Source organism: Schistocerca piceifrons, chromosome 3, assembly GCF_021461385.2.
Source record: "Schistocerca piceifrons isolate TAMUIC-IGC-003096 chromosome 3, iqSchPice1.1, whole genome shotgun sequence".
Lineage (NCBI taxonomy): Eukaryota > Metazoa > Arthropoda > Insecta > Orthoptera > Acrididae > Schistocerca > Schistocerca piceifrons.
In genome coordinates this window covers 691,522,265-691,547,485 of record NC_060140.1, presented here as the reverse complement: position 1 = coordinate 691,547,485, position 25,221 = coordinate 691,522,265, and the positions used below count along the sequence as shown (strand labels likewise).

Genomic DNA, 25,221 nt, shown 5'->3' with positions numbered 1-25,221 from the left:
TGGCGACCGTTTTCTTTATTCTTTGAACAGTGTAGATAGGTAAAACGTTGTTTCTTACTGTTTAAATATTTACGTAATTTTGACTTTCACTTCCGATAAGCCACCTCCGTTAGGTGCAACACGGTCAGCATAACAAAATTCCTCTCAGAGGGTAACACTGCTCTGCTTCTTTATACTATAACTGCTTGAATAAAAATAATTTCATTATACAAACTGCCTCCAGCTTTGAGGTTATAGTATAGCAGTAGCGGACAGTAGTGTTATAACCCACTGTCCTGCATGCCCCATAAGCTCTTTGTGGGTAATTCCATCGTTTCTCTCCACCTTCCACAATCCTTCACACATATACCAGCAATGCCTCCAAATTACAGGTACACATTCCTCACATACTCTCACGACGACTCTCGCAGTGACGTCATGTCTGCGTGTTCTAGCAGATAGAAATGGAGCGGCCATAAGCCATGGGGAGGAGCCGGATGTGATGTCGATCATCGGTTGCTGGGGCCTATGCGGTGCTTTTGGCACCATACAGTCTTGGTTCCAGACGCCCCAAATTGAACACTGCGACCATCTGCATCACAACAGACCCTCATTCGCCACATACCGCACTACAGGGACCACGTCACGTCCGTTCGTGTAACAACAGCGGCCAGCCTGGGCAGCGGTATACGCGTGTCGAAACAGGGTATCCGTGAAACTGAAAATCCACTCTAGACACAGTGTACCTCGGAAATCTTAACTCTTATGTAATCTACTATATGCCATGACCTATAGGTCCTACTCCGATTGTCACCACGGGTTCAAAGTCGTTTAACTCGTGTGTGTGTGTTGGGGCTTATGGGCGCTCAACGTCGAGGTCATCAGCGCTGTCGTTTAACTCGTGACGTGCTGCTGTGATCACGACAAATATCTCTGTAGCAGGCTACTCAGATACCATGTCTACCGCACGCCGCCTCTACAGTAACTGCAACATTCAGACGTGATACACAACACGTTTTCAAATGCGACAACCATATCCCTGACTTTTTGCCATGCAGTGTAACAGTTCCCTGCATTCCCTTTTGAACATTGGGCCAGCTCACCTCAAATTCGATCGTAAACCTGCGCTCGGCATCTGTACCTCAGATATCGAATACTGTTTCGCCAAATCATTAATTTTGTAATTTCTCTACGAATTGCCAAAACCATTTTATAAGGGGTAAAGTTTTAGTTATTACGTGGAAAAAATAAAGTTACATAGTTCACTATTAGTTTGTTTGAAGTTACAGTCCTGGTTCACAGTCATATCACCGCATCACAGTACCGTAGCACGCCACTAGGGGAGACAAAAAAATGGCGCAGCCTATTCATAGAGTGGAATATGGCACGGTAGTTCGTTTTCTGATTTTAAACGGGAACAACGCTCCAACAACCTACGCCAAGTTGATGGAAATATACAATAACAATGCTCCGTTGTATGACAGTTTCTAGGTGCTGCAGGTACTTCCATTGTGTTCCAACAAACCCGAATGACGGAGAATGAAGTGAAGAATAGGGAATAGCAAGGGAAGCGGAGGTCCTGGCGCCCGAAGAACCTCTTGTCTCAATCGAGGCGATAGCGGAAAAGGTGAAAATCGGTCTTGGATCAGTTTTCAACGTCTTGCACGACATTTTGAAGTTAACAAAAGTCTAAGCAGTCGAAACACGTGACTCCACCACCAACGAACAAGACCCAACCATCACCATGCAAAAGGTGGATTGCGAAGGTGTAGTGCTGGTAGATTGTGCTCGTAAGGAACCAACCGTCAGAGGAGCATGCTACCAGAATCTCCGGAAAAAGATTACTGAAGCCTATAAAGCACGCTTTCGAAGCGACCCTTATGCGCCAAGACAACGCATCACCCCTGCTACACCCGACAGCAACACGTGCTCCTTCTCCGTGCTACAAAATTTTGTCTCGCTCCCACGTATTCTCCTGGCATGGCAGTCACAGACTTCTTGTTTCCACAGACGAAGAAATCGTTACGTGACAGGCCTCTCCATAATGACGACTAATTGATTTTGGAGGCTGTACTTTCCTGAAGAGCCAAAATGCAGGTTTCGACAGCCGGAGTCTCAGTCATCCATTGCTGCAGAAAAATTTGTCGCATTGAACAGGCAGTTTGTAGAGAAAATGAACACCATCACATTTCATAGCAGTAGCCTGATGATTTCGAGGTGATGATTAAAACTTTATGACTAGCGCTTGTATACGAATTTACCCATTGTTGTAAGAACTTATTTATTTTGTAACGGTGTATACCAGGCTTGAGCAACCTTTGGTGACCCGCGGGCCTGATTCACATACCTAATTAAGATCGTGGACTGCGTCGTCACGTGACGCGACAGCAGTGGTCTTGGCGCATAAAGTGAAAACTAAAGCGTTCGTGACAATATTTATGGGGTAGCGCACAGATATCAATGGCACCTGTTTCTCGACACGCCACGAAAACAAATTAAGCCTCAAGACACGCGTTTTTGAAATACCATTCACTTTACGTTCAACCCACCTACATATGTTTACATTTATTTACGCATAGTGAACGTTGTTTTCTTACTCACGGCGTTTCACAATGGCTGTCTTAAAAAATTTCCGTTGTAAAATTCTGCAACACTGTCAGGAAAGAAAAACGATATTCACGACTGATTCATAAATGTAAACATATGAAGATGGGGTGACAGGCATCCTGAAATGTGAGCATGGAAAATTAAACGCCTATAAAGGTAACTGGTAGCAGCTAACTCATTATAAATTACCTCCAGTTTCAACAGTAGCAGTGTTCTGCATTCGTCCTGGAGTTGGCGACATTCAGCATCTGCGTTTCTCTTCTTAATGCCAGATATTTTGGGAATAAACTGAGTAACGAGAATAGGAAACACTTGCACGAAATTAAGAAACAACTAGAACAGAACTTTACGCGTGAATCGACAATGGATAACTAGAATCGTTCACCAACTAATAGCCCTCGTTGTCGTTGTTCAAATCGGCATATTTCGCTAGTAGTCGGTAATTTTCGTGCCATTCTCGCCTGCTACCAACTTTTGCGATCTATCATTGTGTAGCACAGAGACAGGCAACATACAGTAATTGACGTGTGTGTGTGTTGTCAGCACTGATCCAGAAGTGAAAATACTTCTACCCGCACCCTTGTACAGAGCAAGCTGTTTCCTCCACGCTCCTCACTTCACACTCAGACTCGGTTGCGCATGCGTGGAGTACGCAAAACTGGTGTGCGACATGAGCCGCAAACCCGAGATGAGTCAAGCGTCGGCGGAAATATCTGAAAATGCGTCCCGTGCGGAATATACTGTAATGTATGGGCCTTGCTCTCTCTCGCACGTATTTCTCCCGTGGGCCGGATGGAAATCAGTAGTCGGCCGAACTTTTGCCCACCCGGTACAGCGTAAAGAAAGAGTCAGCAGTTTTCTTCCATTATGATGCAACAGATTAGCTTGTTGTCGAGCACTACTACTAAGGAAAATTATATTCAAGATTGATGATGGGACGTTACGTCTCATCGTTAATTTATAATAATAGCACGTATTTCAGCAACACCTACGTACTTACCCCCTGTATCTTTGCTGCATCTCCGGACAGCCTGGCGCACAGCGCCCCAGTGCTGTTGTTCTTGTCGTCGAACCACGCCACCTCCTGGCGCAGCATCGCATCAAACATCAATTCTCGAAAGCGCAACGTCAGTTTCTCGCCAGCGATGCCGTACAGGTAGCTCTGAAGTTCGAAACATACGGTGTTTGCCTTATGGTGTACTACATAGTAGCCTACTTGGTATATCATTTACTTTCTATCTATTCCCACCACAGAAGTAAAAATGACTCGCTAAGAGTAATTTATACGGCAAGAAGTACTCTCCTACGTTATGTGCAGCCCATTTGCTATAAGTCTCATCTACTCATGAAAAGCTATCTCTAGTGGGCTGATACTAAGGCCTTCTGAGAACGAATGAGTTACATTTTTTGGCACATAGTGGAAAACGCGTGAGAAGATACACACTCCAATGTGATACTCTGGTTTTTGCTTCCCTGTAGTGACCTCCTTTGTAAAAGTGATGAAGGTACTGTGTCAGCCTCAATTTAAAAATAAAATTCCTCTGTATAACGTTATCCATACAAGAGTGACATCTCAGAATTTGAACAATATTAGTTTTAACGTGATCTAAAAACCAGGCACACACTTTAGCTGTTACTACCAGAACGTCGTTCTTCACCTTAACTGCTATTTGTTACATTGCACAGTACCAGGGCAGGTGTCATCAGCAACAATCTAATTATTCCAGAGGGTTACACAAAAGAAACAAATCTGAAGTATATTTCTGATTCGTAATTCCAGAATACTGAAAATTTGTATCTTCAGTTAACGTTGTTACTTCACAGAAACTATCAATCCAAGCATTCGTTCGTTTTTAAAAGATACCAAATGGAAATTGTGCCCTAAGAACGGAATCTGATACAGTATAGAAACGCTTACAGCAGTTCTTAGTGTGTTCGTAAAATTCAGATTGTTTCCAAGGTGTAGTAGGATCTTCTACCGAGAGAAGCATCATAAACCTCCAGAATCTGTATAATTAGAGTTTTTATTTTACTATGATTACTTCTGTTAAAAGCATGAATACCAACCTGTATAAAAGAGGACAGCCCAGCGACGACTCCGAGGATGACAAACATTAGACAGTATATGTTGGTATTGTTACGGATTTCCACAGGATCGGTAGTCCCGAGGGCCTGGCAAACAAAAAGGTTATGACCTCACACTTTAGTGCAGACTGTAAAGTATTAATGAGTGTGATCGAAATAACTGATACAAAACTGCAGGAAATAAGTGCTATCGAAGTTGAAATACAGTAGAGACAGGTAAAGGGGAAAAATCTCTTATTACTCAAGTCACTGGAAACAGCTTTTTTCTAAATACTCATCAAACACATTTCGTAACACTTTTTATGCTAGAGGGTATTATACGGTTGTATGGAAAGAAATATGTCACAAATGCTTCAAAGAACAAGAAGAAATAAAAGTAGACAGCGTTAAAAAAGCTGAATAATACTGTTTAGTGTAAAAACCTAAAACTGAAGCAGAACATCGCAGAAAATGAACAATTACAACTACGTAACAAAAATTTTTTCGATGGTTTTAATACACTGCTCGCGGAACTTTGATTCCTCTATTCTTTTTTCTATAGTTTCCTGCTTCTGATTCCGAAACATCATTTTTTTCGAATCTCATTGATGTGTGCTACTAAAGTTACCTTCATGCAAATATTTTCTGCATTTTACAGCTGATTGTATAATTTTTCTATATTATTCTGTTCCTTACGTAATAGTAAGTTCAGTAAAGCATAATAGATGGCTCTTAGTTATAATTAATCTTCTTGAATCTAGCGTATTTTCAAAAATACATTAAGCTCTTTTCCTTTGTATTTTTTTAAAAATTAACTGTCTTTTTTTTCAATTATTTTTGTTATAATGTTTCAAATGGGCACATTTCACTGTCCGCGCCCGACAGGCGGCGCAACTTGTATTGTTTTCGTGGCAGCAGTGTAAGCCAGTGGGCCTGCCAGTCTGATGTTGTTCCTAACTAGGCACACGTGCCAGACGCTGGAACGTGTTCCTTTTTATATTTTAACTTGAGCATATGCGCTCTTAATTCTGACCATTGCTTTCTCACAATGTAATTGTACGCAAGTAACCTTTGTACGTTATGATAATTGTCATCTTGGTATATTCTCCGTCATACTTAATTTTTTGTTTATTATTTTATAGGGTTTCTAAAAATTTCATTCCTATGTACATATCCTAAGAGGTGTCAAAAGCTAGGTCAATGTACCAAACAGTTATTTGCAACCGGTTGGCTGTGTAATTCCTATGTTAGGTGAGAAACAGCCATGTTTAAAACTGAAAAATGACAGTAATCAAATAATGATCGGTCTTTCAGCTCATGATAGTATGTTATAAATACAGGGTGTCCCTCCAAAGAGTCTCCAGCCTCGTTTTCTCTGGTGTTTCGGTAGTTATTTGCAACTTCGTTTTTGCAGCGAATAGCTGCAGCCATCCCAAAGAAATACTGCTCATCACGTCTTTCAAGTGACGACCGTTCTTGACGGAAGGTGTCGGTTTATTTCCCGCTACAAACAAAATGGATTTCAAAGCGAATTTTTAATGCACATTCAGTACAGCGGCACAATTTAGTCTACTGCGACGTTCGTTTTATCGGTATGTATTAAAAGAGACAGTAAAGCATAAAAAGTAACCTAGGACTCCAGCCGCGACAGCAACGCGCTGTTCCCTGCTGACTGCAGGCCGCCATGCAGCTGCGCTGCCCAGTCGCTGGTGAAGCGCTAGTTAACTCTTTGTGTGCATTAACAATGAGAACATTAGAGGTCTTCTCACGCTGCCTTGGGGTTTATCCAATGTTACTTTCGCACCTGTAGATTATTCGTCGTCCAATATAACGTAATGTTCCGTGTGATCGTCTCTGGTGTAGAAGGCGATGATGTGGTGCAGCGTCTAACGTCTTTTGAAAATGTTGAAGACTGAATCTACCCATATACCAGCATCTACTGCCTGAAAAATAGTGTGCATGGATAAAGCAAGCTCTCTTCAACATATGTGGTTTTTCCTGAAAGTAATGCCTTCAGGGCACAAAGAAATTACAGACACTGGCTCCGAGTGGGCATTGATTGAAATCAATGAGAAAAGTCGAAATTTTTGTGCCTGACCGGGATTCGAATTCGGGTCTCCTGTTCTCTTGGCAGATGCTCTGACAAATAAGCGTCCAGACACGGCGGTCATTGCAACTGCATGGACTACCCTAGCACACCTCCCGTCAGACCCAGATTCTCAACTTATCCACATACTACTGATGTAGTGCCCCTTGCCCATTTTCCTCATTACTTGCGGCATTTCGCCGATAAGAGTTTGTGTCCGGTGCGCATCCATACTGAAGAGATCACCACCTTATATATACAGAGTGGTCCATTGATCGTGACCGGGCCAAATATCTCACGAAATAAGCGTCAAACGAAAAAACTACAAAGAACTACGGTAAAACAATGTTCTACAGTTATTCTGAGTACAAGGACTAATTCAGAAAGCGCTACATGCAGAAACTGAGACAGCCAATCTTGTAAACATCGTAGTCTTCGTAAACAAACCCCTACAGATATTATTTGTTACAACATGCCACTGAACGTCTGATGTTTCAAGCGTTAACTTTACGTTACAAATTACTCCAGATGTAATTAACATTTTACAATGTAACAAACGGCTTTGATTAAGTATTTGTTTCTATTTTCAGTTGTGCTAAAAATAATGACAGGTTTCCATTTTAAAGAAACATGAATATGTGTTGAAAATCATACTTCCGTGGATTTCTCCGTGGTTTGTAATAACCAATTCCACCAGCCCCTCTCCTCACTTTCGGTCTGTGGAATTGGTTATCAGTGTTTGTTGCAGTTTGGGGGGTGTTTCCAGTGGTAATGTTAAGTGACTCACCCTGTATTGCATATTGGTTTCATACTTTCAGGTTTCATACTTTCAACATTCACTGATTTGGCTGAAAGTGTAGCGAAGAAAACTCCACTTTGTTGACGTGCATATAAATATCTGCACGTTGGAGTTGTTCTGTAAGATATGTTGCGAACCTCTCAGGGTTTTTAGGAAACTATGGAATGACAAATTTGGTTTCATTGTTTAGTCATCGTCGACGTTTATGGCACTAGGTACATTCCGTATTGTGAAAACTGTTCCAAATCCGTATAAACGTAAGTATTTTCGCTTATCCGGTATCGTATTTAGAAGTGTTGCTAGCTGGCCGCTTGGGGCGCTACTATCGCCGGGGGGGGGGGGGGGGGGCAGAAACGAGACGGGAGCGTGGCGAAGGTTTTGTTAAGACTCTAGCTCTGCTGTGCACTCACCCCGAGCACGCTGCCGAAGAGCACGGAGTAGACGGGCATGGCGCAGCCGTTGAGGACGGCGGCCAGCGTCGCCCCGGCCAGCAGCGGCCACTCCGGCCTGTTGACGCGCAGGATCTGCAGCATCGTCGCCGTCTGCACGGCCGGCTCCTCGTAGCGCTCCGCCAGGCGCCGCTGGCCCTCCGTCAGCTCCTCCTCCTCTTCTACAGCCGAGTGGTCACTGCGCACGCTCACCAGCCTATCCAGCTTCTGCAGTCCCGCGCCTGAAAGCAACGGCAACGTAGCAGAAACTTACCTCAGACGACAATATGTACACTTAGGAAGAAAAAAAAGCCAAAGTGTCAATTTGAATAGCCGCGCGGGGTAGCCGCGCGGTCTATGGCGTCTTGTCGCGGTTCGCTACCGTCGGAGGTTCGAGTCCTCCCTCGGGCATGGGTGTGTGTGTTGTCCTTACCGTAAGTTAGTTTAAGTTAGATTAAGTAGTGTGTAAGCTTAGGGACCGATGACCTTAGGAGTTTGGTCCCATAAGACCCTACCGCAAATTTCCAAATTTTTGCAATTTGAATAAAACACTTTGGCTATTTGAAACACTAAAGCAAAACATCGAAGTTTCGACCGTTCTTACAGTGGTCCTCCTCAGAGTGAGTTAACAGCTGGATAACGGTGGGTAGAATGACTTTTCTGGAGACTAGAAATCTACTCTGTAGGAATCAGCATGGGTTTCGAAAAAGATGATCGTGTGAAACCGAGCTCGCGCTATTCGTCCACGAGACTCAGTGGGCCTTACACACGGGTACCCCGGTAGATGCCGTGTTCCTTGACTTCCGCAAGGTGTTTGACACAGTTCCCCACAGTCGTTTAATGAACAAAGTAAGAGCATATGGACTATCAGACCAATTGTGTGATTGGATTGAAGAGTTCCTAGATAACAGAACGCAGCATGTCATTCTCAATGCAGAGAAGTCTTCCGAAGTAAGAGTGATTTCAGGTGTGCCGCAGGGGAGTGTCGTAAGACCGTTGCTATTCACAATATACATAAATGACCTTGTGGATGACATCGGAAGTTCACTGAGGCTTTTTGCGGATGATGCTGTGGTATATCGAGAGGTTGTAACAATGGAAAATTGTACTGAAATGCAGGAGGATCAGCAGCGAATTGACGCATGGTGCAGGGTATGGCAATTGAATCTCAATGTAGACAAGTTTAATGTAAAGTAGAAAGAAAGATCCCTTATCATTTAGCTACAATATAGCGGGTCAGAAACTGGAAGCAGTTAATTCCATAAATTATCTGGGAGTACGCATTAGGAGTGATTTAAAATGGAATGATCATATAAAGTTGATCGTCGGTAAAGCGGATGCCAGACTGAGATTCATTGGAAGAATCCTAAGGAAACGCAATCCGAAAACAAAGAAAGTAGGTTACAGTACGCTTGTTCGTCCACTGCTTGAATACTGCTCAGCAGTGTGGGATCCGTACCAGATAGGGTTGATAGAAGAGATAGAGAGGATCCAACGGAGGGCGCCGCGATTCGTTACAGGATCATTTAGTAATCGCGAAAGCGTTACGCAGATGACAGATAAACTCCAGTGAAGGACTCTGCAGGAGAGACGTTCAGTAGCTCGGTACGGGCTTTTGTTGAAGTTTCGAGAACATACCTTCACCGAGGAGTCAAGCAGTATATTGCTCCCTTCTACGTATATCTCGCGAAGAGGCCTTGAGGATAAAATCAGAGAGATTAGATCCCATACAGAGGCATACCGACAATCCTTCTTTCCACGAACGATACGAGACTGGAATAGAAGGAGAACCGATAGAGGTACTCAAGGTACCCTCCGCCACACACCGTCAGGTGGCTTGCGGAGTATGGATGTAAATGTAGATGTAGATGTAGAGATCTTCCCCTAAATACTATCGTCTGTTGGTTCTCGGTTGGCTATCGACATCACACTTTGGGATGTCATTCGCCAATTCGAAGTTAGGAATGCTATGGAAGAGTCGCCGTACAGCAGCCTGTGCTGCTCTGGCCGCTGATTGGTAAGTAACAGCGAATCGGCGACTTGAACGCAAGGGTAGTGTTTTCCCGCCAACAATGCCGCACAGCAATTCTCAGGTGGCAGCTTGTTCATATTGTTGAACTTGGGTCATGTGGAGCTACTGGCTCGCGAACACAGGCTAGCAGCTAGGCTGTCGGTAGTTTGCTGTCATCCTCCCTGTTCATTGCTAACGTTTTCTTTGGCATGAAGACTACTGCCCAGTTTAATGGGACGAAGGTGTTAATGGGTTTTGGGTAGTTGTCTCATCCTATTAGTTCCGTAGTCGAGCAACCATCTTAATGCAGTCGATTAGCCCACTCTTTTATTAATACTATTTACGTGTAACAAAAGTATGAATAGATATAGGCCTACTGGAGATGGTACGTGAACGTTTTTATGACTGTGGCTGCACTTACATGGCCTTTGCTTTTGATTTTAATCAGAGTAGCTACTCATACATCAGTCCCAAAGTCTTGAGAAAGGGCGCTGATGGCTACACTGTTAAGCACCCAACAATTTAAAATCCATACATCCATCGATCCTGTTTATGCAGTTAGTGCGTTCAGTTATTTCGATAGCTTCTTCAACATCCCAATGCCGAATCCTTGGCTAATTAGCATGCACGTGAGATTCTTGAAAATTAATATACATCGGTCACAGACCTGGTGGCCTTCAGCTATAGCTGGTTTATTGTGTCGCCTCTTTCGCGCGTTCATGCTCCGACAAGCGAGTGCTAATCGGTCTACCGGTTTCACCAACGTAGGCTTCGCCGCATCCACGTCAAAGTTCGTACATGCCTGCAGCGTGGAGCGCATCTGCGGAGTCCTTCGAGGATCTCAACAGATGCCGTATCTTGTGGCCGCTCTGGTATATTATATTAACCGCGCGCGGCGCAGCAGCTTGCCTTCTCGATTGCTAACGCCTATCACTTAAGGTAAGCGAGCAACAGAAACAGGTTGTCTGTAACGGAAGATCATCACCAGAATGCAGCTGTTAGTCACCTCTGAAGTGCACCGCTGTAGTGTTTTATAATGACTTGGCTTAATACCCAAACCGATTTTATTCAAAGGAAGAAGCTAATTCATTTTTCATATATCCATGTATTAATGGGCTACATAATACTTTTTTCGTAATGCCCAACTTACTGGCAGTGTTAATGGACTGCAGAAGCGTGTTATAAGAAGTAAGGTGAGACAGGGTAGTACCAGGCGCGTAAGTTTTATCGAAATTATAATTTTTTCCTAAGGTTGTATTGGAATATTTTTCGCAGTAGCCAATATTACGATAAGCTACTTAATCAATATATATTATAAGAGCAAGTGTTCAATGTGCGTTACCCTTATACTCTGAACCAAGTAAGGTGAGACAGGGTAGTACCAGGCGCGTAAGGTTTATCGAAATTATAATTTTTTCCTAAGGTTGTATTGGAATATTTTTCGCAGTAGCCAATATTACGATAAGCTACTTAATCAATATATATTATAAGAGCAAGTGTTCAATGTGCGTTACCCTAATACTCTGAACCAAGTCACTGTACGATCAATGGAGTTATATGGTGTAGTAGCCGCCTATCCCCCATCTGTGAAGATGGTTCCCGTTTTAAACTGGAAGGCGTGCCTTTGAAGATATAAGGGCTGGGAAGGTTCGCCCTCTAGAAATTTCTAGAACATTCGAGAGCATTCGAGAACATTTCAGAACATTCGAGAGTATACGAAAGCATTCCACAACATTCTACCACGTTCCGGAATGCTCCACAATGTTCCGGGATGTTTTGGAATGTTCGGGAATAGTCTGTAACATTCGGGAAGATTCCAGAATGTTCGGGAACATCCCAGTACATCCTAGATCATTGTGGAACATTACAGTAGACTATCGAATGTTGTGTAATGTTCTGGACATTGTGAACAGGTTTTCCGTCTGTCGACATAGTATGAAAAAATAATGCCCAAATTGCCTTTCTAATATCACTTATACATTTAGTAGTTTGCCTTATACAAAGCTAATAATATCTCTGCAATATGCCTATGACATCATCTGTCAACCTTTTCCTACCTCCAATAGGCTTTCCATCAGTAAGTTGCTTTCTTCCTAATTTTGCTCTGGGCTACTTCAGTCTTGACCCCAGTCTCTTCTGAATGTGGCCAATACAGTCCAGCTTTTTTACTTGAATATCATTACCATAGTGTTTCAATTCTTCAGTTGTTTTGAAACTTCTGCAGTTAATATCACCTAGCAAATTGACATATCTAGCGTTGTACCATGAGATAGACCTTTCAAAAATTTTCTTTACCCCTTTAACTTCTATACCACCTCTGCTTCCATTATAATTAGCTTGATAGCTTCCAGAATGTTTATTTTTAATTCTATCAGGGCATCTGCAATGTCCATCTGGTCCATTGTCATGGCGTGAAAAATGCAGGAGACATCTACAACCACAAACAAAATTTACCTGCACCCATTATGGAAGAAATTAAGCCAACATTTAGAGAAACGTCAAATGGAACATTATTGGAGAAATGTCTACCTGGAAAAACACAAAATTGCAATGAGAATGTGTATAATGTAATCTGGAGTTTTTGTTGAAATTAGTACTCTACATTTTGGAGTCTATGATGCAGTAGCTGCTTAAAGTAAAGGAAATGTGATTAAGAGTGAAGTTCTGAAGAGACTAGGACTAAAACCAGGATGCTTTACAATTCAATTCATGGCTGCGATACACTCTGAAAGAATAAGAAATGCTTAAAGGGTACAATTTGCTTATGGGAGCAAACTTCGACAGAAAAAAACATAAAAACTGTTAAGTAGGATTGATGACCCTGACAATCCATCCTATGCAGCTGGGATGTTCTAAACAGGTAACATATTTTAAAGCTTCGTTTCTCAAATTTACATTTTTTTATTTTATAAGTACCATTTTCTTTAAAACCATAATACATACAGGGCTCGTTTCACATGCTGTTGTACTATGTAAGTTTACTACCCTAAAATTTTTCTCCTGAATTTCATGTTACAGAAAAATTTTTATGAGATATTCTATGTTATATTTTTTGTTAAAATATTAGTATTCAGATAAAAAAATATTAATTTTTCATATTACAGTCCATTGGTCCCAAAAAAAATTGTAATACTGAATAAAGGTTGTTTAACAATCTGCAAAAATTTCATCATACTATCTTAAACGGTTTCCAAGAAACATTTACCTAAAACTTGTAGTTTTAGCAAGGAAAACACACAGCTCTTTGGGTCCCCTTAAAGGAGGTAATGTTAAGAGATCTCCAAGGAAATGTGATGATGGTGCTATTGTTTGCGATATATATAAATCATCTAATGGACAACTTCGGAAAGTCCATGAGTTTTTCGCGGATGACGCATTTGACCATTAGAAGGTAACAGCACCGGGAGACTAGTGAATTGCAGTAAGACCTGGAGAGGGTCTGTAACTAGTGCACAGACTGGCAGTTGACCCTGAACGGAAATAAATGTAGCATATCACGCATAAATAGATGACTAAGCGTTGGAAACGGTACATAATTTACCGTTATTGCCTAGGATTAAACATCCTGGACGACATAATGTGGAATGAGTATATAAAGAAAATTATAGGTAAAGCATAAGCTAATCTGAGAGTCATTATTAAAACGTTAAAGGAAGTTGCGCATTCACGAAATACGTGATTTTCAAAACACTTGCTCGACCAATTGTTGAGTACTGCTCAAAATTCTTGGATCCCTCACCAGGTTGGGTTAATGGAGGAGATAAGATCCAACGAAGAGTGACGAGTTTCGTCACGGGATCGTAACGGCACGAGAGCTTTATCAAGATGACCGGCAAATTACACAGCCAAACGCTGCACCAGAGGCGTAGTGGATAGCGGAGAGGTCTTTTGTTAAAATTTCAAAGCCGTATTCTCCGAGAAGAGGCAGGTAACAATGTACGTCTTGTCATATACGTCTCGCTGCATGACCACGACGAAGAATTCAGATAAACTGGAGCCCTACTGAAGCTAACCGCCAATCGTTGTTACCACGCGCCCTTCGCGAATGGAACAGGGAAGGGGGCCAAACATAGCGGTACCAAAAAAATGTAAAAGCAATACCAATCTCTGGAGTAGAAAAAAACTGCCTTTATATATTGACTTGTCCTCATATGCTGTTTGAGGACGCGTGAGAGGCACCCACCTTTGTCCTCGGCGTGGGGTGCTGCCTCTATGGCGGCCTCTCTCGTCTGCCTGGTGACCAGGTCAAAGTAGTGGCCGCGCCGCTGCATCAGCTGGTCGTGCGGACCTTCTTCCACGACGCGGCCCTCGTGAATCACCACGATCTTGTCCGCGTTGCGGATGGTCGATAGCCGGTGCGCCACGATAACCGTCGTCTGACCAACACTGGCCTGCCAGCGACACAAGAGCTGTTTCAGGTGACAAAGGAAACTGGCCAAGTGGGAGTAGGACTGAGCGCTCTGAGACTTCAGAAACAAAATTCATTATGTTCATCCATCCAGGGAATCTGAGACTAGCCTAAACATTCAAAACGAAACGATCAGGGATTAAACTTGTTATATGCAGAGGGAGGAGATTTAATAAACCGTTTTTATTTATATTCTGAAACGTGGGTACAACTTTTTACACCGAAGAGCCAAAGAAACTGGTACACCTGCCTATCACCGTGTAGTGCCCCCGCGAGCACGCTGAAGTGCCGTAACACGACGTGGCATGGATTCTATTAATGTCTGAAGTAGTTCTATAGTAATGGACACTATAAATCCTGGGCTGTCCATAAATCCGTAACAGTCCGAGGGGGTGGAGATCTCTTCTGAACAGCACGTTGCAAGGCATCCCAGATATGCTCAATAATGTTCATGTCTGGGGAGTTTGGTGGTCAGCCGAAGTGTTTAAACTCAGAAGGGTATTTCTAGAACCATTCTGTAGCAATTCCGGACGTGTGAGGTGTCGCATGGTCCTGGTGAAATTTCCCATGTCCGTCTGAATGCACAATGGACATGAATAGATGCAGGTGATCAGACAGGATGCTTACGTACGTGCCACCTGTCAGAGTCGTATCTAGACGTATAAGAGGTCCCATTTGACTACAACTGCACACGCCCTACATCATTACAGTGTCTCCACCATTTTGAACAGTCTCTTGCTGACATGCAGGCTCCATGGATTCATGATGTTGTTCCATACCCGTACACATCCATCTGCTCGGAAACTCGTCCGACCAGGCAAAATGTTTCCAGTCATCAACAGTGTAGTGTCGGTGTCGACGGGCCCAGGCGAGGCGTAAAATCTTGTGTCGTGCAGTCATCAAGGGTTCACGACTGGGCCTTCGGCTCCGAAAGCCCATATCGATGATGTTCCGTTCAATGGCTCCCACTCTGATATTTCTTGATGGCCCAGCATTGAAATCTGCAGCAATTTGTGGACGGGTTGCACTTCTGTCACGTTGAACGATTCTCTTCAGTCGTCGTTGGTCCCGTTCCTGCAAGATCTTTTTCCGGCCTCAGCGATGTTGAAAATTCTATGTTTTACCGGATTCCTGATATTCAAGGTACACTCTCGAAATGGTCGTACGGGAAAATCATCGGTACCGCGGAGATTCTGTGTCCCATCGCTCGTGCGCCGACTATAACACCACGTTCAAATTCACTTAAATCTTGATAACCTGCCATTGCAGCATCAGTAACCGATCTAGCAACTGCACCAGACAGTTTTTGTCTTAATAGGCGTTCCCGACCGCCGTGCTGTATTCTGCCTGTTTCCATATATCTGTACTTGAATACGCATGCCTACCCAAATTTCTTTGGCGCTTCAGTGTATGTTTGCATGCAGTAAAATTTTTCTGTCATGCTTATGATGGATGACGAATAAGTTCTATATCAAAAATATATTTTTATGTGATATAATTACAGTTCAACAATTTTCGAATTTTTATCTTTACTTCTATTCCGAAAACTTGCTTGTTGCCAAATTTTACGATTCTAGATCAACGGAAAGTAACCATATCGGTCTTGATGAGTGAGTTTGCGAATAACAAAATATTTGACATAAATCGCTGTTTCCTTTGATTGCATTGACTTAGAAGATTAAATTTGTTAGACGGACAAGGCACCACAGACCTTAGTATGTACCGGTATGATAAATTTCAACTTGATATGTTTACCCGTTCCTGAGAAAAAGGCATCTTAAGAGATGGCCGGACAGTGATCCTACAAGGGTTCTGTTTTTATCGAGTGAGGTATGAACCCTAAAAATGAGGCAAGGCTAGTTTTAAATCGACATCGGTACCGCGGTCTCGAGATGGATAACTTGTTCAGTATTGGCCTATTGTGACTTATTGACGCCATCCGAAACACATATCTTGAGAGTTGCCTTATCATATGATGAGATGTTACACATATTTAAATCTGTGTTGACTGTTAGTCGACCATGACTGTTTCAAAAATATGATGAGCTTTTTAAAGACGGCTACCAGTGAGGAAATTTGTTCTATTATTTAATGAAGCTGCATGTTTTGAGGTACAAACCTCACCTTCTGGTTACAATGGCAACACAAAAACATTTTACAAAAATACAAATAGATATTAAAATTGTTCTGTACAGTCTTACCATATGATGTGACCATTCTGCAGAGAAAAAAGGAAAACCTAATGAGGCAATATTCACTTCGTTCGATAGTCAGGTGTACACATAAATAACATTAATTAATAACTGAACTGCTGTCTTCTTGTCGTGTGTTCAGTTGCCTTGAATGCCACAGCTTCATGGATCTTGTTGGTCACTGTCCATAAACGTGCAGTGGACACTTGGTGCACATCACAGTCAAATCCATTGTGTAGCAGAGACAAGACGGCAGTCAAAACAACGCTTGCTTCGATTTAACTGACGATGTGCCGATCAGTCACTTGCATTGTCTTCTGCGCATCTTGCTATCGCATCTATGACATTAGTTGATGAAATATATTACAATAGGAGGGACTGTGACAATACGACTTTAAAAATGACAGTGGAAAAACTATTTTAAAGAACTGGAAAAGATATTACTACTGGAATCCACATTCGAGTACAATGCTCTGCAAAACTTTTGGATGAAAGTATCTTTTGGATGGTGCGTCAACATAGCTTGGTAGAATTTGGACCATATATAGAAAAAACTACTACAGTGTCGTACAGAAGGTAAATGTAAATGTCGTGTGACTAGGGCCTCCCGTCGGGTAGACCGTTCGCCGGGTGCAAGTCTTTCAATTTGACGCCACTTCGGCGATGATGATTAGAACAACGCAACACCCAGTCCCTGAGCAGAGAATATCTCCGACCTAGCCGGGAATCGAATCCGGGCCCTTAGGATTGACATTCTGTCGCGCTGACCACTCAGCTACCAGGGGCGGACAGTACAGAAGGTAACTGAGAGAGGTAGTCAATGAGATGAACAGAAATGACTAACAAGGGAGCCTTCCCATCGCACCCCTCTCAGATTTAGTTATAAGTTGGCACAGTAGATAGGCCTTGAAAAACTGAACACAGATCAATCGAGAAAACAGGAAGAAGTTGTGTGGAACTACGAAATAAGCAAAATATACGAACTCAGTAGTCCATAAGCAATATAGGCAACATCAAGGAAACTCTGGCCTCAGGAGCGCCGTGGTCCTGTGGTTAGCGTGAGTGGCTGCGGAACGAGAGGTACTTGGTTCAAATTTTCCCTCGACTGAAAATTTTACTTTCTTTATTTTCGCAAAGTTATGATCTGTCCGTTCGTTCATTGACGTCTCTGTTCACTGTAATAAGTTTAGTGTCTGTGTTTTGCGACCGCACCGCAAAACCGTGCGGTTAGTAGACGAAAGGACGTGCCTCTCCAATGGGAACCGAAAACATTTGATCGCAAGGTCATAGATCAACCGATTCCTCCACAGGAAAACACATCTGATATATTCTATACGACACTGGTGACGGCATGTGCGTCACATGACAGGAATATGTTGTCGACCCACCTAACTTGTACACTTAGCGAATGGGTAAAAAGATTCTTCCACCTTGCCCGATTTAGGTTTTCTTGTGGATGTGATAATCACTCCCAAAAAAGTGATGATAACGTAAGAGTTTGTCACATAAACTGAAAATAAAAAATTAAAATTTCCACTCGAGGGAAGACTTGAACCTAGGACCTCTGTTTCCGCAGACGTTGTTGCCTATCTTCGCATGGACTACTCAGTTTGTATATTTTCTAATGTTTTTCATAGTTCCACACAACTTCTTCCTGTTTTCTCAATTGATCTGTGTTCAGTTTTTCAAGGCCTATCCACTGTGCGAACTTATAACTAAATCTGAGGGGGGTGCGATGGGGAGGTTCCCTTGTAAGTATTCAAAGAAAATTGTCACAGTGAAGGCACGCCTATTTGTGTTGGTCCCCGGCCATTAAAAAATGCAGGACATGGTTCTTAACATGACGCGCGATCACCACGAACGGCAGTGCATACTGTGCAAAGTGCTCCCGTGCTGGCCAAAACGTTGGTAAGTTCTTGTGATAGGCGCTCCGTTCCTCCACAAGAACGGTTGACAACTGCTGGCATGTCGACGTGATGCAGTACTTTTCCCCAACACATCCCACATGAGTTCGATGAGACTGAAGTCCAGAGAACGGGGAGGGCAGCCCATTCGCCAAATATCCTGCGGTCGCTCACTGTCATCCATAAAAATGAAGTCATGGCAGAGTGCATCCCTGAGGAGAAGCGCATGAGGAAGGAGTACAGTGTCAATAATTTTGACTTACGAGTACAACATCTTCAAGAGTGTGGAGGTCTGCACGCGCATGCGATCTATATGCCTCCCTACACCATAACAGCTACACCACCAAAACGATCATGTTCGACAGTGCTAGACGTACCCTCGTATACCGATTTGTGGGAACGTATGAAGCCCCAAGAACTGAACTCCAGACCATCGAACACGACACAGTCAACTGTCAACGCTATTGCGACACTGTAGTAGGGGTGTATTCGACCCTGACTTTATTTTATGAATGAAAATTTGCAGCCGCATCCAAAAGGGCAGCTGGAGGAGCTTCTGGAACGAGAGGGATATTCGGCAAATGGTCTGATGGTTCTCCCGCCTTAAATCCCATCGAGCATGTGTTGGATGCATTGCGGAGGCACACTTCAGTATGTCCACATGCACCAATGACTATCCAACAGTTGTCACCCGCGCTGATGGAGGAAAGGAACACCATACCACGAAAACTCCTTACCAAGCTTGTGGCCAGCATGGGACGACGCTGCAGAGCATGCAGGCCGTCTATGGTGATCACACCATGTGCCATCCTTCGTAATGTTCAGAAAACCATCATGAATCGGAGCGACTTAAGTGTAACAATTGTCTATGAATAAAAATTTTATTTCTGTTCGCCTCATTGCGTATTTCTTTCTTTTACCTCCTGAGCAATAATGTAGCAGTTTTTGCTACGTATGGCCCCAGTTTCATCGAGCTGTGTTACATGTCGGTGAAACTGTGGTGTCACCGCCAGACACCACACTTGCTAGGTGGTAGCCTTTAAATCGGCCGCGGTCCGTTAGTATACGTCGGACTCGCGTGTCGCCACTATCAGTGATTGTAGACCGAGCGCCGCCACACGGCAGGTCTAGAGAGACTTCCTAGCACTCGCCCCAGTTGTACAACCGACTTTGTTAGCGATGGTTCACTGACAAAATACGCTCTCATTTGCCGAGACGATAGTTAGCATAGCCTCCAGCTACGTCATTTGCTACGACCTAGCAAGGCGCCATTACCAGTTAGTACTGATACTGTGAATCATGTACCGTCAAGAGCGACGTTCACCATTAATGGATTAAAGTTAAGTATTCCACCAGCTACGTCCGTTTTTTCTAAATTCTAATTTCCTTGTCCTGTTCCACGCCTCACGCCAGCCTGCGTGAGCTAAAACGCGTGCCTTTCGGCTTCCTCTAGTAACCCGGTGATGGCTCTCCTGCCAACCACAACAGAAACATTATACTGAAGTTACTGTCGTCCTTACTTTTCACGCCAGCGTACTGTATTTTATATTGTACCTGTACTGAATTGAAATTGGTGATGAAATCTGTGTCCCTGAAATTTGTCATTTCGTTTAGAACCCCGTTTCTCCACTTTTGGCCATGAATGAAGTTTTAGACACATACACAGAAAATCATCAAACACGGACACTGTCCTTGTTAAGTCCTCTACACACTGCAGCTCACACCGACAAGTAGGATTCAGAGCATTACTGGGACACTGGTTTTGTGGATTGAGTTTTGAGCAAGAAGTGGACGCCACTCACCCTGTCCAGCGCGGCCTGCACCTTGGCCTCGCTGCCGGTGTCCAGAGCAGAGGTGGCCTCGTCCAGCAGCAGGATCTTGGGGCGGCGCACCAGCGCCCTGGCGATGGCGATGCGCTGCTTCTGGCCGCCCGACAGCTGGGCCCCGCGCTCTCCTACCATTGTGTCGTAGCCCTGCAAATACATTTGTTCCATAGTCAGACACTAACACGTTTCCAGTGTTCATCTCCGCATGGTATGCGCACCTGTGGAAGTCTGGAACTTTAGGGCACGGCCTCCATGTGTTTCCCCATCGACACCCGTCAGTTATTTCATTGGTGCTGGCTCATGAGTAAAGGCATCACTCTTAGTATTGTCCCCCCAAGCAGGCTAATTTTTCGTAGTCACTAGTCGTGGTAGGGGTGATGAAAAAGTTTCCGTTCGATGGCGTTACGGTCCAGAATCGGTATACCAGTCAAGCAAACCCGCCGTGAGCACTGAGGCAATCATCCCACCGACGCACCAGGTGGAAGATACCCGTTTGGTGTAACACTGTGTCCTGCTTCGTGAGCAAGTCTGTAACTGCCTGCTGCACATCCTGGTCCAACAGGAATCGTCGATCCTTCAAGCCCGTGTTCAAGGTAACGAAAACGTGATAATCGCATGGGAGACATCAGGACTATGGGGCGGGGGCTCCAGTATATCCCACTCGCGTTGTCGTAACTTCTACGGTACATTTGCGATGAGGACACGTGCTTATCATGAAGCAGCAGCACTTATCATGAAGCAGCAGCACACCTTCGTGTGTGTGTGTGTGTGTGTGTGTGTGTGTGTGTGTGTGTGTGTGTAGTAGTAGTAGGCATGGTATTTACTCGTAGTTACCACACAAGACTGGCTGATATTTGAGACAGCAGGTACCCTTCGGGATTACATAGTGTCCCACTGATAGTCTCTCTTCTAGCGCTCCGTATGCGAATAAAGAAGAGAAGAGTGGGAGTTGATGAGATCGTCGTTATGAAGTGCTCACATTAATTTAGACCCTAAATCAAATTCCAACAAAATTTCGTAGGTTGTTCGGAGATATTTGCTGAATATTTTGACATAAGCCTGGTCTCCGCCAGCTAATTACAGAGGAACTACAGTTTGGTTGATTTCTTACATCCGTTTATCTCTGTATCTGTCTTGTCCCAAACAATAGTGCAAATGTTGTCACAATGTACTGTGTGTCTTGTTTGCAAGCAAACTTGTTCCATTCACTCAAGCTACTTGCTGTTGACAATAGTACGGCCCACTTTACTCCTGGCCCTCAACTTTGTTTTCAGGAACTTGCTGCATCTGTCTCAGCTTTCTTCTTCTGGCAGCGCTAGTTGTACATTAACAGCGTTACACAGAAATGCATATATGTTTACTGGTGAAGAGTTAGCTGTGTGCACCTCATGTATCCTTCCACTCAGTGTAATGGCACATTGGCACAACGACTCTATACTGAGCTGTTCTCCGAGCTATGGCAGCCACATCACAGTATTTTTACATTTGTTCGTTGCTCTGTGTCTTACAACGTACGTTTTGGTGACTGCTTGTAGTACTGCTGTAAAATCATTTTCACAGAAAAAAAGGTAAATGGGTTAAAAAGCAAATAAATCATAATTAAATTACTATACTGCAATGTGCAAAGTTACACGGTTTGCTTCAGTTACGATAAATTAAGTGGAACAAGTCCTTCGTTAACATCCATACGACGCATAACATCTTCCGACTGCTTCTGTATTCGTCAGTTTTCTTAAGAATGACCGACATACAGCAATACAGCATCCTAAAGACAATTATTTCACATGTGAACTACAATACCAACTCCCCCCCCCCCCCCCCCCACACACACACACAGGATAACCAGAAGTGTAAGAGTGTAGAGAGATTTAAAAGCGAGTTACACGCTTGTCAAGACACTTACAGGATGTCTAGCTAAAGAGTCCCTAATTTCAAAATTAAATATCTCTAAAACTAAGATCGATAGACGACTGCAAAAAATGATATGTTTATTGTGATACACAGAAGTTTCGAAATAGATGATGCTGCAAGCTATGCAACTTTTTAACGTACCAGAGTGCATCACATCACTATCTGTTTAGAATGTCCATTACTCGGAGAACAGAAGTGGCGCAAACGAACTACGAAACTTGTCATCACATCTTGTAGTGTTTCAACGCAAATTGATTCAGGTGGGTGGTCCCGATAGAGAGTGTCTTTTTATGTGCTCCGCAAGAAACAGTCAAAAGGAGTCAGATCGGGCGAAGATGGAGGCCAAAATCTCCTTGTAATCTCCAGTAAATGCAACGCAGTGAATCTATTCCCGAAGGATTCATCAAGAAAGCGAAACACCTATTCGGTGAGATTTGGTCTGGCCCCATCTTGCATGAACCTCTCGGTGCCTGGTCGATCCTCCAACACTAGCTATATGGTGACAAATTGTTCCAAAACTGTAACGTAACGTTCACCAGTGATCGTTTCTCGCATGAAAAAGTGTCCAATAATGCCTCTCCTGCACGCCGCAGCCCAAACAGCAACTTTGGGAGAATACATGGTTTCGCTTCACAGGGTGTTTTCGGAACCCCAAAATCGCCAGTTTTGTTTATTCACGACTTCATTCATGTGGAAGTGTGCTTCATACGTGCACCAGATGCAACCATCACCAAATCCTTCATTATCAACTGTTGTGAGAATCTGGTTCGCAAAGTCAGAACTCAGTCGCACAGCTAGTACAGGTATGACCTGGTGTCTTTAGATTTTTAAAGGAAACATGTGTAGGGTGTGTTCCGGTCTTTTCTGTGTGCTGGAACGCTTCAAACTTGTTTCAGCTGCATTTCTTCTTGCTGAATAATTCCAGAAGCCGTGCCGACATTTTTAGGGGTAACTACAGTTTCCCTGGGGCCAACATTCCCCGTTGGAATTTGGCGAAGAGCTTGCGAATAGTTTGTGCATCTGATCTTTTTGGAACATTAAATCGTGTTAGAAAACTGCGCCTTATTACCGTAGTACTGTGTTCTAACCTCTGGTATTCCAGTACCGGAAAAAAAAGCTTTGTTCGATGATATACCTAATTTTAACGTCTTCCTTTGGAAAGCTAACATCCTAACATCCTTCCACGTGTTAACAGTGGAACTGATTGCTCCAAGCTGCGGCGCACTATTTAAAGGCACAACATACTGCCATTAGAGCGCTATCTGTTAGCAGCTTTTTGAACTATTTAGAAACTATTTTTTAACTTCTACATAAAATTCTTTCTGTTTTCACAATAAACATACCGTTTGTTGCACATTTCTATCGATCTTAGTTATATTTGATTTTTGAGACCAGGGACTCCTTCGCTGGACACCCTATACAATTACTCACACAACACCATTGCTTAAGCCTAAATTCTTCACCCCTATGAAGATGTAGCGGTCCATACCAGTGGTAGCTTGGAGATAAAGCCGTGTGCGTTGGCCATCTTAGCGGCCTCCTCGATGTCTTCCATGGAACAGCCGTCCCGTCCGTAGCGGATGTTCTCCGCTATGGTGGTCTGGAAGAGCACCGGCTCCTGCCCGACCACGCCGATCTGCGAGCGCAGCCAGCCCACGTTCAGATTCCTTATGTCGTGGCCATCAAGTTGCACCTGGAAGGCAAACCGCTGAAATGTGTCTCTTATTTGTTAAGTAAAACTTACTAGAAGCTGAGTAAAATCACCTGCGTCTGCAGTGTTTAGTGTCACTGGAGGTAAAATATCGGGTGATAAAAAAGTCAGTATAAATTTGAAAACTGAATAAATCACATGCTTGGAATGACATGGGGTTTTATTAGAACCAAAAAAATACAAAAGTTCAAAAAATGTCCGACAGATGGCGCTTCATCTGATCAGAATAGCAATAATTAGCATAACAAAGTTAGACAAAGCAAAGATGATGTTCTTTACAGGAAATGCTCAATATGTCCACCATCATTCCTCAACAATAGCTGTAGTCGAGGAATAATGTTGTGAACAGCTCTGTAATGCATATCCGGGGTTATGGTGAGGCAATGGCGTCGGATGTTGTCTTTCAGCATCCCTAGAGATGTCGGTCGATCACGATACACTTGCGACTTCAGGTAACCCCAAAGCCGATAATCGCACGGACTGAGGTCTGGGGACCTGGGAGGCCAAGCATGACGAAAGTGGCGGCTGAGTACACGATCATCACCAAACGACGCGCGCAAGAGATCTTTCACGCGTCTAGCAATATGGGGTGTAGCGCCATCCTGCATAAGCATCGCACATTCCAGCAGGTGTTTATCAGCCAGGCTGGGGATGATGCGGTTCTGTAACATATCGGCGTACCTCTCACCCGTCACGGTGGCAGTTACAAAACCAGAATCACACATTCCCTCGAAGAAAAAAAGGCCCGATAACGGTAGATGTGGTAAATCCAACCCATACCGTGACTTCCTCGTTATACAATGGAGTTTCAACGACAGTTCTAGGATTGTTGGTAGCCCAAATTCTGCAGTTGTGGGCGTGAAATGAGCTTTGTCGGCCCACAACACGTTACTCAACCAATCGTCATCTTCCACCATCTTTTGAAACGCCCACACCGCAAATGCCCTCCGCTTCACTAAATCGCCAGGTAACAGTTCATGATGCCAATGGATTTTGTACGGATAGCATCGGAGGGTACGCCTAAGTGCCAAGCAAACAGTAGTGTATGGAATGCCGGTGCGACTGCACGAGCGCTGACTTCCCCGTGCATAGACGAACCCGCTACAGCCTCCATTTCTTCTCTATCTACATTATTCCGTGGTTTATTAAGTTTTCAAATTTATACTGACTTTTTGATCACCCGGTATAAAAACTGACGTGCTCTAATACGTCCCCAACGCATCCCAAACATGCTTTATGGGTTTTAAGTCGGCGGAATGGACAGGCTAGTTCACTGGCCGAAGACCCTCTCGTTC

The 25,221-nt window shown here is 43.6% G+C and overlaps 1 protein-coding gene across 1 annotated transcript in view; it reads right to left on the bottom strand.

The window, feature by feature from the left end:
* The window catches only part of LOC124788966 (ATP-dependent translocase ABCB1-like), an 88,287-nt gene that overhangs the window by 32,340 nt on the left and 30,726 nt on the right, over positions 1-25,221 (bottom strand). Inside the window, exons 7-12 of the mRNA XM_047256256.1 lie at positions 23,705-23,908; positions 20,281-20,451; positions 14,158-14,365; positions 7,946-8,205; positions 4,654-4,758; positions 3,587-3,748 (exon numbers count right to left, since the gene is read on the bottom strand). Of these exons, the coding sequence (XP_047112212.1) occupies positions 3,587-3,748; positions 4,654-4,758; positions 7,946-8,205; positions 14,158-14,365; positions 20,281-20,451; positions 23,705-23,908 (1,110 nt within the window). The remainder of the gene's footprint in view (positions 1-3,586; positions 3,749-4,653; positions 4,759-7,945; positions 8,206-14,157; positions 14,366-20,280; positions 20,452-23,704; positions 23,909-25,221) is intronic.